Here is a 16,282-nt window from a genome sequence, read left to right as displayed (position 1 = left end):
ATAAATTGCATGGACAAGCATGGGTTTAAGCTTCTTTTTTTTTCATTTATATACGTTGAATGTGGCTATTTTAACTGCACAGATAATATTTACTTAGATTAATCTATAGAAATTTTCGCATCATTAGCCGCACACACCTGAGAATGGTACTGATGTTCTGTGGTGGAAACCTGTAGCTTATTAGCGCCGTGTAGATGTTTAGTGACAGTAGACGGTGAGGCTCCTAGTCGAGATTGATTTGAGAATGGTAGATCCAGTTTTAGATTTCTAAAAGTTGGTACGCATTCTTTAAATTTCATTTGAGACAACGAATATTATTGACAAGGTAAATCTATTTTCAAATAGACTTTTCATGTTCTTTTATTATTATTATTTTTTTTTGTTGCAGGCTTATTGTTTTTGAGGGGAGTTTTTGGATTCGAAGTACTGTTGATTTATTATATTCATTTTCATGCTAATTTAATGTTAAGAAACAACGGTTAATTAATTAGGCAACGGAGTGAGGATACCGAACCCCCTCTCTCTCTCTCTCCCCTCACACACACACACACACACACACACACACACAATTTTTCAGTGAGATACTCAGTTTCCGAACAAATAAGTGGCCCCCGGAATTTCTTCTGTACTCCACTACATCAGATGTTACCTGTCAGGCAACTCATTGAGGGGGAAATGATCGGGAAATTTCCTGATGAGTTATTATTGGATTATGTCTCATATAATATCTCACTACAGGCCTTTGAAACCGTTTTATTGTTGTGTTCAACATGGCCATAACACTTTTACCTATAATTTAAGACGAAAGTTGCAAGAAAGCGTAAATATATAGTTCTAGGAACGAACCACGACAACAGCCGCTTTAGGCTCCCGATATGCAAAGCAGCAGGTATTTCACCGGTAGGTGAAGTTCATCTATCCTCTACTGATCTAGTTACGATTGTCTCCAGCTAGGAAGGCGTACTGTACTCTCCAGGGTATCCAAACCTCGTTTGAGAAAACAGGTCACAGAACTGTAAGGCTAGATATGTTTGGATAGAGGAGGGTATACGATGCAATCACAAGTCCATTAATGGCACAGATTTAGTTTGATATTTTCCTTAAACAGAAGGACTATACACAATGCCAAAATTCGCTTTGGTTTAGCCATAAATTTTTAGTATGTGAATGTTACTAAAAACGAAGTAATCTGAATTGATGAATTTAAACATCTGCGAAGAAATTGCCTCAACCCAGTTATAATTTATTAATGGTCGTATTTGTTTTTCTAAATGGAAATATATTAATCATTTTAATTAAAACTTTATTAAATATATGGCGCGCCGTTTGTCGTAATTCCATTACACCTCTTAAAAAGTTAGAAATGTCAATCGTTGGCTTCTTTATTCCTTCATTGTCTGGCGGAAAGCGATTGAAATGTAAAACGCTTCATCATCATAAAATTCTAACATCATTAACTTCCGTTTCAGCGAAGTTTAGAAAATAATGCATTTCTTTGAACGCGTTATTCTTCTTGTCTGCTTAAAAGGGAGAATGGTGCCGCGGTCGTGCTCCTCCTTCTCCTCTTGAAGTAAAGAAATATCGCTAGGGCTGAAAGCAGACTCACTACTACTAATGCAGCCACTGTTATTCCAGCAATTCCACCTGCAAAATGAGAAGTTTCAACTGAAATTCTTGCTGATATCCAAATATGAATTAGCATAATATAAGTCAAAAGGCTTAAAACTTGGCATCAAAATATTATTTTAGAAAATGATAATAAATATCTATTGTTATTTTTACCAAGCGTTTGTCCAGTTATTCAACAACATTCGACTGCTATTAGACATTAGATGACATGTGTTGCGAGCATAAGAATAAACGCTTATAATAAATGAGAGTAAATAAGTGTTGGCTAAAGAAATTACAGTTGTTATTTAAGTTAGGATAAGTGAACTCCAAAAGATGAAACAGTTATGCATGAAAAATTATAAAACAATATAATTTTTGAAAATCGAAATGTATTTACCATCAAATAATGAATATTTTCGGTTTCTTCATGCATGCTATTAAAAGTAAAGTATGCATCATGTTGAATATTTTCATGTATACCTTTTTTACGGAATGATTGAACATTTATACATTCCATTAAAAACTACAGTCACACAATTTTAAGATAATAGAAGAGCATAAACATTAATCCTTTAAATGGCTCACACATTATGCACATGAATATTTCGTTTAGGCTTATACTTACGACTGTCCAAACTATTTCAATCTCAGTTTATTCAATGTGTCTTCCTCTGATCTATTAAGATTACTTTGTTAATCTAATCTCTTAATTGAAGAAAGGGGGAAAAATTCGAACGAGACCATTCTCAATTATTTCTATTACTACAATTTTTATAACGACTTCAGCAAAAATATTCCATAGCCTCTGAGGAAGACATCACACATAGTAACCACTTAAATAACAGATAATTCTCATTTTACTTCCAACACAATTTAATCTCCTTCCAACAACAATTACAGAGTGCTTTGCGTTAAAATCAGTTAATAACACCCAAGTTTCTTTTCTTTAGTAATTCAGCTTTAATAATTTCTGCAAGGTAACATCATCCTATCAATTATTTTCATTCCTGTATCTCTTTGCACCAGCACGGAGCCATATAGGATTCGATAAATAATATGGGATGGAATTCCTTTCCATAGTCTGCATATTTTTCCGGTCTCAAATCACTTTGGGATCTGCTCTGACCGAATAATCCAAAGTATCATTTCTGGAAGAAAGGTTTTCGTCCCCAATATCGCAAATCATTTTATAGCGACAAATGTACCAAAGTACTGCATCTAATCTTCAGCACATCACAACTGGCTGCAGCTTCGCACTAATCCTACACTGGAATTCAGAATAGATGTAAAACATCCGTTGACAAATTCAAACTACGCTTTCAAAGACCGAAGTGCTCTTCGAGCAGAAGTCTCATCTTAATAGTCTCATCTCATCTCAGAAGTCTCATCGCAATAGTTCTCAACCGAATGCAACGTCTACTCTTCGTTGTAAACGCTTCTTCGATGTCTACGTTATAACTCGCTGACACAACTGAACTTGTTCTCCAACGTTTACAAACATGACCATGACAATTTCTTGCACTATGCCAAGCGTACGTACATCAATGTGTGCCTTCTTTTGTGTTTTAATAGAAAGCGATTGGAAGAATGATGAATATCACGGACACACTACCACTATCCATTCTTATACTAATTATATTCTCAATTATAGAAGTAACAACTTTATCTTTTCAATATATTCGATATACAATTATATCCAAAACCAGTCATCTCTTACTCGGAGCTAATATTCTTCTCAAATAATTCTCTTTTATTGAAATGAATAAATACAACTTCTTGTCCTACTTAGCAGAATTCGGTGCGAATATCTCAACATAAAAAATTAACCTGCTTCAGAAAATTATCCGTTAGGACAAAAGACGTGGAATCAATTCTGTTGGCTTTATGCTTCTCTAAACACTAATTTCATTACTAATGAAATCATTTCTCCTTTTTGCTAAATAGTGTTTCCTTCTTATCTGCAGTATTAGAAGAAAACAAAAAATATTATCTTGCAAGCCTATTGAAATGAAGAAACACAGTCGTTGAAGAAAACAAACAGTAAACTAAACATGCCAATAAATTATATTCTTGGTTTAATCCTTCATCCAAGTGTAAGCAAACAAAGCATGCGCCTTAAATATTTTCATGACTGGGCAACTCGTATATAGAAGCTAATGACTTCACATTACTTGCCTTAGTATCCCATAATGCAAAACTCATATCCTTACAGACATGCATAATGCTATGCATTATGGGAAAAGTCACTACCAAGACCGGTTTCGACCTTTGTTGACGTGCATACACTTAGATAAAGGATTAAACCAAAAATATAATTTCTTGGCATCTTTAATTTATAATATAGCCAAGTGGAAAAATCTTCCGAAAACTATTTCTAATCCAGAGAATTTTAATAACAAGGTGTGATACCTTTTGGCTACTTATATATGAAAATATGACTTCTTCATTACTTCAACCTTGGTATCACTGAAGATACGGAAGGTGGATCAATCGCTGTGAGATGCGGTGATTGACTCATTCAATCCAATACCCTTGGGGGGGTAACGGATGGCAATGCTGTAGCGAATGAAGTCCTAACTGAGGCTCGGCTATTGCTGTTACCCTCCTGCCATGATCAGAGCATTAATAGCTCAATAACACCTTATCACTACACTGTCCTCTACAGATGGGGAAGATGAAAAGCCTTCTTGCTTCGCCCCTTTAAGCCAGTCCTGATAAGGACTATAAGGAGTTAGTATCACTCTGGGTATGGCTCCCACTGAATGAGACCTTCTTTATTACCAGTCGGACAACTTTTATACAACAACTTTGAAATGTTAGAAGACTCGAAAATATGGCCACTCTCCTTTTCTTGTAAAGCTATTGTAAAGCTTTTTTCTGCTCAGTTGTACATAATAATTATTACAGACATCACAAAAGCTGAAGAAAAGCAAATATATAGAGTAAACCCGTGCAATTTTTGATCCAGCTGATACCAAGGAGTTAAAAAGGAATTTCTTCAACTATCAAATAAGCATGGAGGATTTGGACTTCTAGTCTTAAACGTCTACAATTTAAGCAATACAGCTTCAAAAATCCATAAAATATTGAGAGACTAATCACACATGTGCAGACCTTCTGTACTACCTGGGTTTTTCATCGTCCCCTGTTTGAAGTTAATGATCATAAAGATCCAAAACTAAGACTGCTAAAAGACTGATATTGAAATTGACATTCTTTTCATTAAAAAAGTGACGTCAGTGTCCTGGATGTGTGTTGTTATCAGATGTAGATAAGTGACATAATTTGTTAGTTGTAAATAAGTGATATTATTCCTTTGAATGGAAAAGGAAGATATATTAGTGGATAAGGATTCGTGCTGTTTGCTTGGACACTTTAAACCAAACAGGGGTAGGTTGAATGGGGGAAGCGACGTCAGTGTTGTTGTGAGATATAGATACGTGAATGATTTGCGTATGGAATTGTGGGTGATGGTAGAGATAAGATAGAGTATGGAATGTTTGGAATTTCGCTGGAGGAGGCCCATCTGTCAGTGAAATCATGTTGTGTGTTAGGTTCACAAAAGGGATTGTGGGTTTGTTTAGAGATAAGCTATCTTTAAATTTCCTGGGGTGACACATATCTGTCATTGATGTCACGTGGTGTTAGATTCTCCACAGGTGGAAGCAGGATTTTTCCAATAGTTGTGTGATATATTTCGTTCCTGTTATTATTACAGGAATGTCCCCTCAACCACACAATAACGACTATGGGAAATTAGATTAGAGTGAAGAGATGGTGGCAGCATTTAGAGTTTAGACCTTTTCTGAATAATTGACTATAGACTATCATTGGTGTCCCCCTCAAACATACACACACACATTTTATTGTAAATAGATGAGTATGGGGAATTTTTAGTTAGAGTCAAGAGAGCTGGTGGCAGCATTTAGGCATTTTTTGAATAATTAATTATATGCTATCACTGGTGTCCCCTCAACCACACACATTTAGGCATGAAACGTCGCTAATATATCTCATTATGATACTCTCTAATATGTACCCTATTATTATTCTTATGAAAAACTATTCAGTATTAGAATTAGAATTGTACTTACCAAAACGTACAAACATTGGTCATTGAAATTACAAATATCACTTGCTATAAGTTAAACAAAAAAGATTAACTTTTTTTCTTTCCAGAATGGGGCATCTTGGTACTAGCAAGGTTCTGAAAACAATGGATATTCCAAATTGTGATTTGGAATATCCATTGTTCGCAGCAAAAAAACACACAAACAAAAGATCTGAAAATGCAGTTGATCCTTTTTCTCTTATAAGTTACTGTGCATTTCATTTATTTCCTTTGCTCATGGGTATGTTTTTTTCCCAAGCTTCTGGAGTTTCACTACTTACTGACATCACAGGCAGAAACGTAAACTCACCGCTTGCCTATTCTGTTAATTTCACAATGTAGAGTGACTCTTTGCACTAAGACTTGGTATTTGGACCCGTAATTATTATTTATTAATTTTTTTTCAATCTACTTGATTATATTTTCTCTATTTTACTTTTAAAATTCAGTTTAACTATATATTCCACCAGAATTACTGAGTAAAATAATTCCGTGATAAACTGTGATATCCTCTGAAAATGCTAATTTGTTAGCGTTTTCTTATATTTTAAAAGAATATTATTTTTTTATTATTATTATTTTTATTTATTCTGAACATAACAATCTTGTATACAGGATTAACCGGTTTTTGGTTCTCTGCAGTCGGGCAGAGAGGTTATATGCTCATACTCTTGTTGAGGTATGTTACATCGAAATCACTTATAAGGCGAATTATATATATATATATACATATATATTAGATTAAAGCCATTAAGAGTTAGTTTAACATGATACTGTATAAGAACATAAATGTGAAAGAATTTATTATTAAAATTCAAATGAATATTAGGTCTGTAGAAAAATTTGTTAATTTCCACATTACCTTTTATTTGACTGAAATATTATTTTTATAATAGAAATTAAATGAAGTGAAAAATACACTATTTTGTGTTTCTTACTCTCCTTATTAAACATTTGCGCTAATGTTCATAGTGTATCATTTGCCACGGGTGCGTACATGAAATTCACGTGATTTTCTCCATGTGACTCTTCAAAACAAGTTTAACTATAGTTTTACAGGAGAAGCAGCAATTGACCATCAACTCCCTTGTTTGACTCATTTCCGTTAGTCCCAATCGACTGTTGTCCTCTCATCCTGGCATTTATATCACAGTAGGAATATTTATATCTATTTTAACACAATTATTATATTAGTATTTTTTCAACACAAGTAAATAAGTATTTATTCTTATTTAAACTGAATATTAGGTTTGGTACTATAATTTTGAAATTAATTCCAAAGATTATACTTCAGAATCCCGTATGTTGTCACCGCTATTCTATTCTGCTTTTTCCACCAGTTTATCTGGAGTTTTTCATCCCGCATGCAGGCAAACCAGGCCCCGTGAACACACAGGGATACAGCCAGGAATACTTAGAGACATAAGAGTGACCATCCTATCCTTGTCCTTCGGTTACGAAATCCAAGCAGTGGAAGGTTATGGGCCTTAAAGGCCTGTTAAAGCCATTGGGAGGATTCTATTCTGTTAATTTCACAATGAAATGTGAGAGTTTGTACTAAGATTGCTATTGGCACTTGTAATTTTTTTTCCCAAACTGATTGATTGTTTTTCTCTATTTTACTTTTAAAATTCAGTTTAACTACATATTCTAACCAAAATAACTTAGCAAAATGATTAAATTAATTAATAAATTATGAGTCAATTCACTGTAACTTAAAAAAAGAAAGAAATAAAATATATGTATTATCATAATTCATTTTTATTTAGTGGGAAACATTATTAAAAAGTTTTAATGACTCATACCGAGAGAGAAATGACATGGTATATTTAAAAAAATACTACTAGTTTACTAGTTTCATTGAATTCATCAACATATTCAGGTATCATAATCAAAGAAATATATAAAGAATTACAAAGACTTAAAATTGTAATAACAGAAGAAGTACAAAAAGACAGTAGCACGTTTGAAAACAAAATGCGAGCTTAAGTTCCAAATAAACGTGGAATACGCGCTGTGTCGAATGTTCCAATACTGAAAGGAGGCAACGTGTGCATCAGAGAGATTGAAACTTAGGCTGTTGTTGATATGGGAAGAATCTAGAGAAATTTCTCTAGACACGACAAAATTTCTCTCGAGCTCATCATAGCACACATATTGTATATGTTAGACATTTGAGTCCAGTTCACAATGAGTTGGCGGCCTTCGTCTGAATTAACTGAAACAGAACGTGGCTAGAGAGAGCACTAACTCTAGTCCTGTTATAAGAAATATCTCTACGGTCTTCTTCCAAACGTAGAAGGATGGATTTAGCAGTCGGCCATAGTATGGCTTTCCATAATCACATAAAATCTTGCACACTCCGAGAAACTGAGTTGGAAGTTGTTTCTCTTTAGGTTTAATAAGTATTTAATGAAGATTTGGGAGAGTAGTAAAGCAAATTCTGAAGTTAAACTTCTTGAGAATATTTGCCAGTTTTGGAGAAAGTGAGCTGATGTATGGCAAAGAGATGAAGGCTCTGGGGGGAGAAGGGATCTTCAGAAGTAGTTGAGTGACTGGGGGAAAGAAATTTGTCAATTTTCTTAGGAGAGAACCCATTATTAATAAAAGTTTTTTAAGAAAAAGAAGTTCATTTTCAATTTCTGCTTCTTCTGGAAGTAAAGATTTGGCTCAGTGAGCTAAGGTGGAAATAACAACAACCTCAATTTATTTTAGACCACCTAAACAAGCGTCATCAAAAAATGTCTTTTACCTTCGAACCGGAATCCGATGACTTCCTCCTCTTTGTAGACCTGAAACGTACCAGATGTGCTGAGAGTATTAAAATTTCAATTTTTAGAAAGCCTACCCATACTAATAGATACCTTCATGCTTCCTCCCATCACTACCCCCCACAAACATATGGGATTATTTCCACCTTAGCTCACCGAGCCAAATCTTTACTTACAGAAGAAGCAGAAATTGAAAACGAACTCCTTTTTCATAAAAAACGTTTATTAATAATGGTTTCTCTCCTAAGAAAATTGATAAATATCTTTTCCTTTGTCAGTAAACTACTTCTGAAGATCCCTCTTCCCCCAGAACTTTCATCTCTTTGCCTTAAATCAGCTCTCTTTCATCAAAACTGACAAAAATTCTCAAGAAGTTTAACTTCAGAACTTGCTTTACTATGCTCCAAAAACTTCATTCAATACTAAAGAGAAACATCTTCCAACTCAGTTTCCAGGAGTGTACAACATTTTATATGACTGTGGTAATCCATACTCTGGCTAGATTGCTAAATCCATTCTTCTACGTTTTGAAGAACACCATAGAGTTATCTCCTATAACAGGACTAGAGCCAGTGCTCTCTCTCTCTCTAGCCACACGTTCTCTTTTCAGTTAACTCAGATGAAGGCTGCCAACACATTGTGAACTGGACTCAAATTTTAACATCCATATGTGCTAAAATGAGCTTGAGGGAAAGATTGTCGAATCTAGAGAAATTTCTCTAGATTCTTCCAATATCAACAACAGCCTAAGTTTCAATCTCTCTGATGCACCCATTGCCTCTGTTCAGTATTGGCGCACTTGCCACAGCACATAGTCTATGTTTATTTGGAATTCAAACTCGCATTTTGTTTTGAAACATGCTACTGTCTTTTGTACTTGTTCTGTTAATGAAATTTTAAGTCTCTGTAATTCTTTATATATTTATTTGATCAAGATACCTGAAGATGTTGATCAATTCAACGAAACTGTTAAACTAGTAGTATTTTTTCAAATATACCATATATATATATATATATATATGGTCTTACTTAAATTTGCATAACACATCAACAACACCCAGTTTAATTTAAATATACACATTTTATTTGAATGAAACATTATTTACAAATGGTATTTACTGAATTTATTGTACAGAAAATAAATTAAGTGAAAAATGCACTCTATTATTTTGTTCCTTAATATTCTTATTGTTAATTTTGATTCTGTTGTTCAAAGGTTCTCATGGTTGGCGAATTGCCATCATGTGGTTTTTGACAATGTGACACTCATCTGAAATTCTGTGCTTACAACAATGCTCAGAAATGTATGTATTGGTTTAAAAAAAATAAAAATGTAACCATGAATTTTACTACAGTAATAACAAGTTCCCAAGATCACAAATGAATAAACTTTTTGGAAAAGGTTTATTCATTTTCCAAAGAGTTTGAATTGAACTCTTTCGGAAATTTTAACAGTGTAAACTAAATATTGTGAAATATTTTTTGGTAATCACCTGTTTTTTCGAATTTTTCTCTGTGAATATATTTGTATACAGTATTTCAGCGAAATAAAATATCTGTTTGTAACCTTAATGTACAAAGTTGTGCGTTGTTGCTTTTGTGTTTTCCCACAGGGAGGTTTTTACTCAGTTATTCTGTTTAGAATTTGATATTCAAAACCTTAACTTTATACCTTAATGCAATTCTGTTTATTTATTGTAAAAAAATTGCTACTGTGAAATTAATGCCAGGAATGGGGGAAAAAGGGGAGAAACAGATATCCTCTAATTAATTATTTTAGCAAATTGTTTAATGCTACCTATTGACATTGTTCACATACTAAAATTCTGAACTGTCAGAATTTGATTTTACAGAGAGAGAGCAGATAATTTTTAACTCAAAAACGTGACTTAATCTCTTAAAAAAAGTTCAAAATAGAAAACGCCTATAACACTTTGCCTATAACACAAATACAAATTTTAGGTTTTCCCACACAAAGTAAGATAAAAACGCATCAACAGCATATCTCCACCAGCATGCAAAAACATATCCATGTGTCATCTGAGTAGAAGTTTCATTTTTTTTAAGGAACAATCAGGGAAGGCTAGGGTAGAGTAAACAGTACTATAAGGAAAAACAATAGAGTTGAGTGACTTTGGTCTTAAGGCAATCGTTCATCCACTGCAACTATTGTATTGTGATGAGGTGTTTTGTGTCCGGTAATGTAAAAATAATGGGTGAACCTCAAAATTCTCCGAAAATTTCTTTGTGTAATGTTCTAATTATTTGGAATTTGTAACAGAAATTTAACATAAAATATAAGATCAGAGCTAATAATCACTGAAATAATAATAAATAACTATTTTCTGGGTGCTAACTGAAGTAAGGTAAGAATAATGCAGGAAAATGATATACAAAAAATCTATAATGGGTAAAAAAATACAATATTTCAGTTGTTATTGGTATTATTAATGTACAGATTCTTTTGAATAAGACTTAAACTTTAGTTCCTAAAGAAATTTGTATTTCTGATGGAATTATTGTAAGACATGCCTTGACAAAATCACCATGCAGTTGGAAAGAATTACCTGAAAGAGTTAAAAAACAGAATTCTTGGTTAATAAAATAATCATCAGCTGAACTGGGAAACTGGTTCACTATCTCTGGATAAACTAAGAGACTGGATAATAGAATCAACATGCAAATATCAAATATTGCTTGCCAAAGGAAGAGAAAAATCAAGAACATTTCATGAATTTAATAGGCAGACCTGCTGTTGATTTAAATGATCTGTGTTTCCCTAAACCTTAAAATATTCCATGTACTTTTAAATGTTTTTGGAAACAGAACCGCAGATTGTGTGCTTATAACAATGCTCAAAAATATATATATTGGTTTTAAAAAAAAATAAAAATATAATCCTTTTGCATAACCAACTATTTTGCGTTATCAAAATAGCTGGTAATGCAGCAAAAGAGTCTTAAGATAGTATACCATAGTATACACAGATCCATATATTTTATATTGCATTAGTCTAGAAATGACACCATGACTTGATAAACTTTCCATGTATTCTTCTTTTGTTACGAGATATGCATATGCATTTTTTGTATAATGCTCGTAAATATCCCAAAATAAAAATCTTTATCGAATTGTATAAAATATTGAAAGTCTGATATTACCATTGATGAATTTACATGATTTAGCGATAATTTTCGCCATCATATGAATTACTGGTAATTCAGTTTACAAAAATATTAAATGATTATCAATGTCATACATTTTTGGTCAAAATTTCTCAGCTTCTTCACAACAAATAGAAAAAACTTTACATCTACCAGCTGCTGTATCATCGAGCATTAGTTCGCCATCTTGGCATTTCAGAATATAACAGTCATCAAGGTCCGTTTCATAGTCAACTTTCCTTTTACAAGTAGCTGAGGATATCCGAAGACTTCCTGCATAACTTCTCCCAAGTGGTCCTGGATAAATACATCACAATATACGTCTTCTAAAATGATAACCAGTTTCCATCCTTTTAGAGCTATGTAAAGAGTTCTGTCTCATGTTATTTTCCGGAAGAAAGACAATTTCAAAGACTTTTTTGGTTCACTCATTATTTACTTTACTGGACACAACACACACCCCAAAACGGTATGATACCTGCACTGGATGAATGAATTGCAGTAACTGAAAAGAAACTTGACTTGATTGCTTTTCTTTATAGTACTGTTTTTACTGATCCTTACCCTGACCTTTCCTTCAAAAATCAAACTTTCACACAGATGACTCATGGACATGTTTTCTAATGCTGGTGGATATGATGATGATGTGAGTTTATCGTACTTTGTGGCATCATGGGGCAAACCTTATCTCTGTGGCTTGAGAGGGTAGTCAAGAGGTTGACAGTTGTCTTCCCTGCAATGCCTTCCCCTACTCCAGAAGATGTCCACTCAGTTAAAGGTTATGAGTGACTCACTATTTGCAGATATCTTTTAGTGATGTCACCTCAAACAGATAACCTGGGAGATGAGCGAGCTAGCCATTTGTGGATGTGTGCAAAAAATTAGCTTTAGCTGGTGGAGGTGAAAGGATAGTCAAGAGGTTGACAGTGGTTTTCCCTGCAATTCTCACACACCCTACAACTCCCCTATCTCCCCTCTCCTCCAGAAGATGTCTGCTCCTCCAAGGGGAGATGAGCAAGCCCACCGTTTGCAGATAATATCGTTTAGTGATGTCACCTCCAAATGATAGTGATAACTATGGAGGAAAAAAACGCACTTTTTTCACTGAATTTATCAGGGTGAGGGTCAGGTAAACAGTACTATAAGGAAAAATGATCACGTCGAGCGTCTTTTCAGTTACTGTAATTTGTTCATCCAATGCAACTATAGTATTGTGTTGTGGTGATTTGTGTCCAGTAAAGTAAAATAATGAGTGAACCAGAAAAGTTCTTTGAAATTTTCTTTCTTCAGGAAAATAGCACTAAACTTCACCTCTAAAAGGATGGAAACCTGTTATTATTTTAGAAGACACATACATTGTGATGTATTTCTCCAGGACAATTTGGGAAAATTACACAGGAAGTGGTCTGACATCCTTGGCTAATTGCAAAGAAGAGTTGACTATGGTCTTTAGGTAATCATTCATACTCTGCAGCTATTGTATTGAGTTGTGGCGTTTTTCATCCAGTATAGTAAAAATAATTGGTTAGCCTCAAAATTTTTGAAAATTTCTTCGTACAAAGTTCTAATTGTTCGGAATTTGTAACAGAAAGTTAATATAATATATAAAATCAGAGCTAATAATCACTGAATTAATAATAAAGAACTATTTTTTGTGTTGTCAAATGAAGTAATGTAAGAAGAATGAAGGAAAACGAATATGAAAAATCTATAGTGGGTGAAAAATACAATATTTCATTTATCATTGGTATTATTGATGTGCAATTTCTCTTGAATAAGACTTCAACTTTATTTCCTAAAGCAATTTGTATTTCTGATGGAATTATTGTAAGATATGCCTTGATGAAATCACCATGTATTTAGAAAGAATTACCTTAATGAGTTAAAAAAAACAGAATTCTTCGTTAATAAAATATAATCATCAGCTAACCTGCAAAACTGGTTCACTATCTTTGGAAAAACTAAGAGAATGGATAATAGAATCAATATGCAAATATCAATTATTGCTCGCCAAAGGTAGAGAAAATCAAAAAAACATTGATGTTTTAATTGGCAGACCTGTTGTTGATTTAACTACCCTACTGGCCATTAAAGATCAAATACACACATTTTCAAAAGCTTTGTATCCATCATAAAATTAAATGTAATATCATTGGTATCACAATTAATATATACTTCGCATCCATAGAAATGTTGATGTATATGTCGGTGTCCTGGCCAGTAGCATAGTTAAATGATCTGGGTTGCCCTAAATGTAAAAAAATTCCATGTACATATGTTTTTGGAAACATGACCAAAAATTCTGTGCTTATAACAATGATCAAAAATATGTGTTGGTTTAAAAAAAATAAAAATGTAACCCTTAATTTTAATAAAGTAACAAATTTCCTGGATCAGAAGTGAATAAACTTTCAGATGATTGTCACATTGTTGAAAACCACATGATGGCAATTCCGCAACCATGTATTTTTAGAAAACCTATGAACAACAGCACAAATTTAACAATAAGAATATTAAGGAACAAAAAATCGAGTGCTTTTTTACTTTATTTATTTTTTGTATGTTAGATTCAGTAAATGCAATTTGTAAATAATATTTCACTCATATAAAATGTGTAAATTTAAATGAACAACTGGGTGTAGTTGATGTATTATGCAAATTTAAGTAAGACCAGATATATAAATATATGTATATATATATATTTTGAAGACACAGTGAATTCACACAATTTATTAATTAATTTATTTATTTTGCTAAGTTATTCACTTTGGAATATGTAGTTTAACTGAATTTGAAAAGTAAAATAGAGAAAAACAATTAATCAGTTTGAGGAAAAAAATTAAAATTACAAGTTCTAATACAAATCTTAGTACAAACTCTTGCACTTCATTGTGAAATTAACAGAGTAGAATAGCGGTGGAAAAAATACAGGATTCTGTAGTATAATCTTTGGAATTAAGTTGAAAATTATAGTACAAAACCTAATATTTATTTGAAATAAGAACAAAGAATAATTTATTTGTGTAGAAAAAAATACCTAATATAATCTTATTTCACTACTGGTTAGTCCTGCGTCCTATGCATTGTCAGCATGTTACTTAGATGTGACTACTTGTTAGTACCACTCCCAACTGACCTGTCGCCTAGTCTGCCGTTGGGGGATATATTTTTGGGTGTAGAAGCGTATGTTCACAGGGCCGGTTCGCCTCCTTGCGGGATGAAAAATGCCAGATAAACTGGCTGAAAAAATCCTACTGCCTATGTCCAAGACAGGGTAACTTGGCTGTGCCTGATAGAAGATCCCCAATTTCCTCAAGATCCTCAAGTTCCTCACTGACAGGAATCGAACCTGGGACACTCCTTTCCCAGGCATATGGTTCTGAAGCACAAAGCCACTAGGCAAACTGTGTGGATGGAAAAAAATACGTAATATAATAATTGTGTTGAAATATATGTAAATATCCCTATTGTGAAATAAATGCCAGGCAGAGAGGACAACAGTCAATTGAGACTAATCGAAATGAGTCAAACAAGGGAGTTGATGGTCAATTGCTGCCTCTCCTGTAAAACCATAGTTAAACTTGTTTTGAAATGTCACATGGAGAAAATCACGTGAATTTCATGTACGCATGGGAAAATGGCCAATAAACTATGAACACCAGTGCAAATGTTAAATAACGAAAGTAAGAAACAAAAAAATAGTGTATCTTCAGTTTATTTAATTTCTGTAGGTTAGATTCAGAAATACAATATTGTAAATAATATTTCAGTCAAATAAGAGGTAACATTGAAATTACAAAGTATACTACAGGGCTAGTAGTCATTTGAGATATAAGAAAACGCTAATGAAGAGTTCCAAATCCATTCAGAGGATATCATAGCACATTGGCACAACAAAATTGCGACTGGAAATGAGATATCTTTAAGAGAATAAAAATGAAAAATCTACAGTGGGGGAAAAATAAATTCACACACAATTTATTTATTTATTTATTTTACTCAGTTATTATTCTGGTTAGAATATGTAGTAAAACTGGATTTTAAAAAGTAAAATAGAGAAAAATAACCAATAAATTAGAAAAAAAAATAGAACCATATCAAAATTCTCTGCATGAGGTTAAATGAATGCACGACAAAATTGTGAGTAGAAATGAGACAGCTTAATGAAAGCTTATTTATTTATTTATTTTGATCAGTTATTCTAGTTAGAATATGTAATTGAACTGAATATTAAAAGTAAAATAGAGAAAATACAATCAAGCAGATTAAAAATAAAATAAAAAAATAAATAATTTACTAGTCCAAATACCAAGTCTTAGTACAAAATGTAGAGCTACGTTGTGAAATTAACAGAATAGGCAAGTTGTGAGTTTACTTTTCTTCCTATGATGTCAGCAAGTAGAGAAGGTCCAGAAGCATGGAAAAAAAAACATAGCCATGAGCAAAGGAAATAATTGTAAAAAGCACAGCAAGGAAAAAAGGGTCAACTGCATTATCAGACCTTGTGTTTTTGTGTTTGTGTTTTGTGCTGTGAATATATGATTAAAATTCAACAATTTGGAATGTCTATTGTTTTCAAAACTGCTAGATCCTGGATACCCCATTCAGGAATGAAAATAAGTTAA

At 33.1% G+C, this 16,282-nt stretch overlaps 1 protein-coding gene across 3 annotated transcripts in view; it reads right to left on the bottom strand.

Moving 5' to 3' along the window:
- Positions 1-1,282: 1,282 nt before the first annotated feature.
- Positions 1,283-16,282, bottom strand: part of LOC150110335 (macrophage mannose receptor 1-like) — a 190,681-nt gene continuing 175,681 nt past the window's right edge. For all 3 annotated transcript variants that reach the window (XM_090393010.1, XM_090393018.1, XM_090393026.1), the window contains exon 14: positions 1,283-1,644. In XM_090393010.1, coding sequence (XP_090249136.1) covers positions 1,505-1,644 — 140 coding nt within the window. In that variant the 3' untranslated portion in view covers positions 1,283-1,504. The remainder of the gene's footprint in view (positions 1,645-16,282) is intronic.

Source organism: Typopeltis vanoorti, chromosome 1 (assembly GCF_054136105.1).
Source record: "Typopeltis vanoorti isolate ZY-2024b chromosome 1, IOZ_Tvanoo_1.0, whole genome shotgun sequence".
NCBI lineage: Eukaryota > Metazoa > Arthropoda > Arachnida > Uropygi > Thelyphonidae > Typopeltis > Typopeltis vanoorti.
Note: the sequence above shows the minus strand (reverse complement) of the source record. Positions and strands in the feature narration are given on the sequence as shown.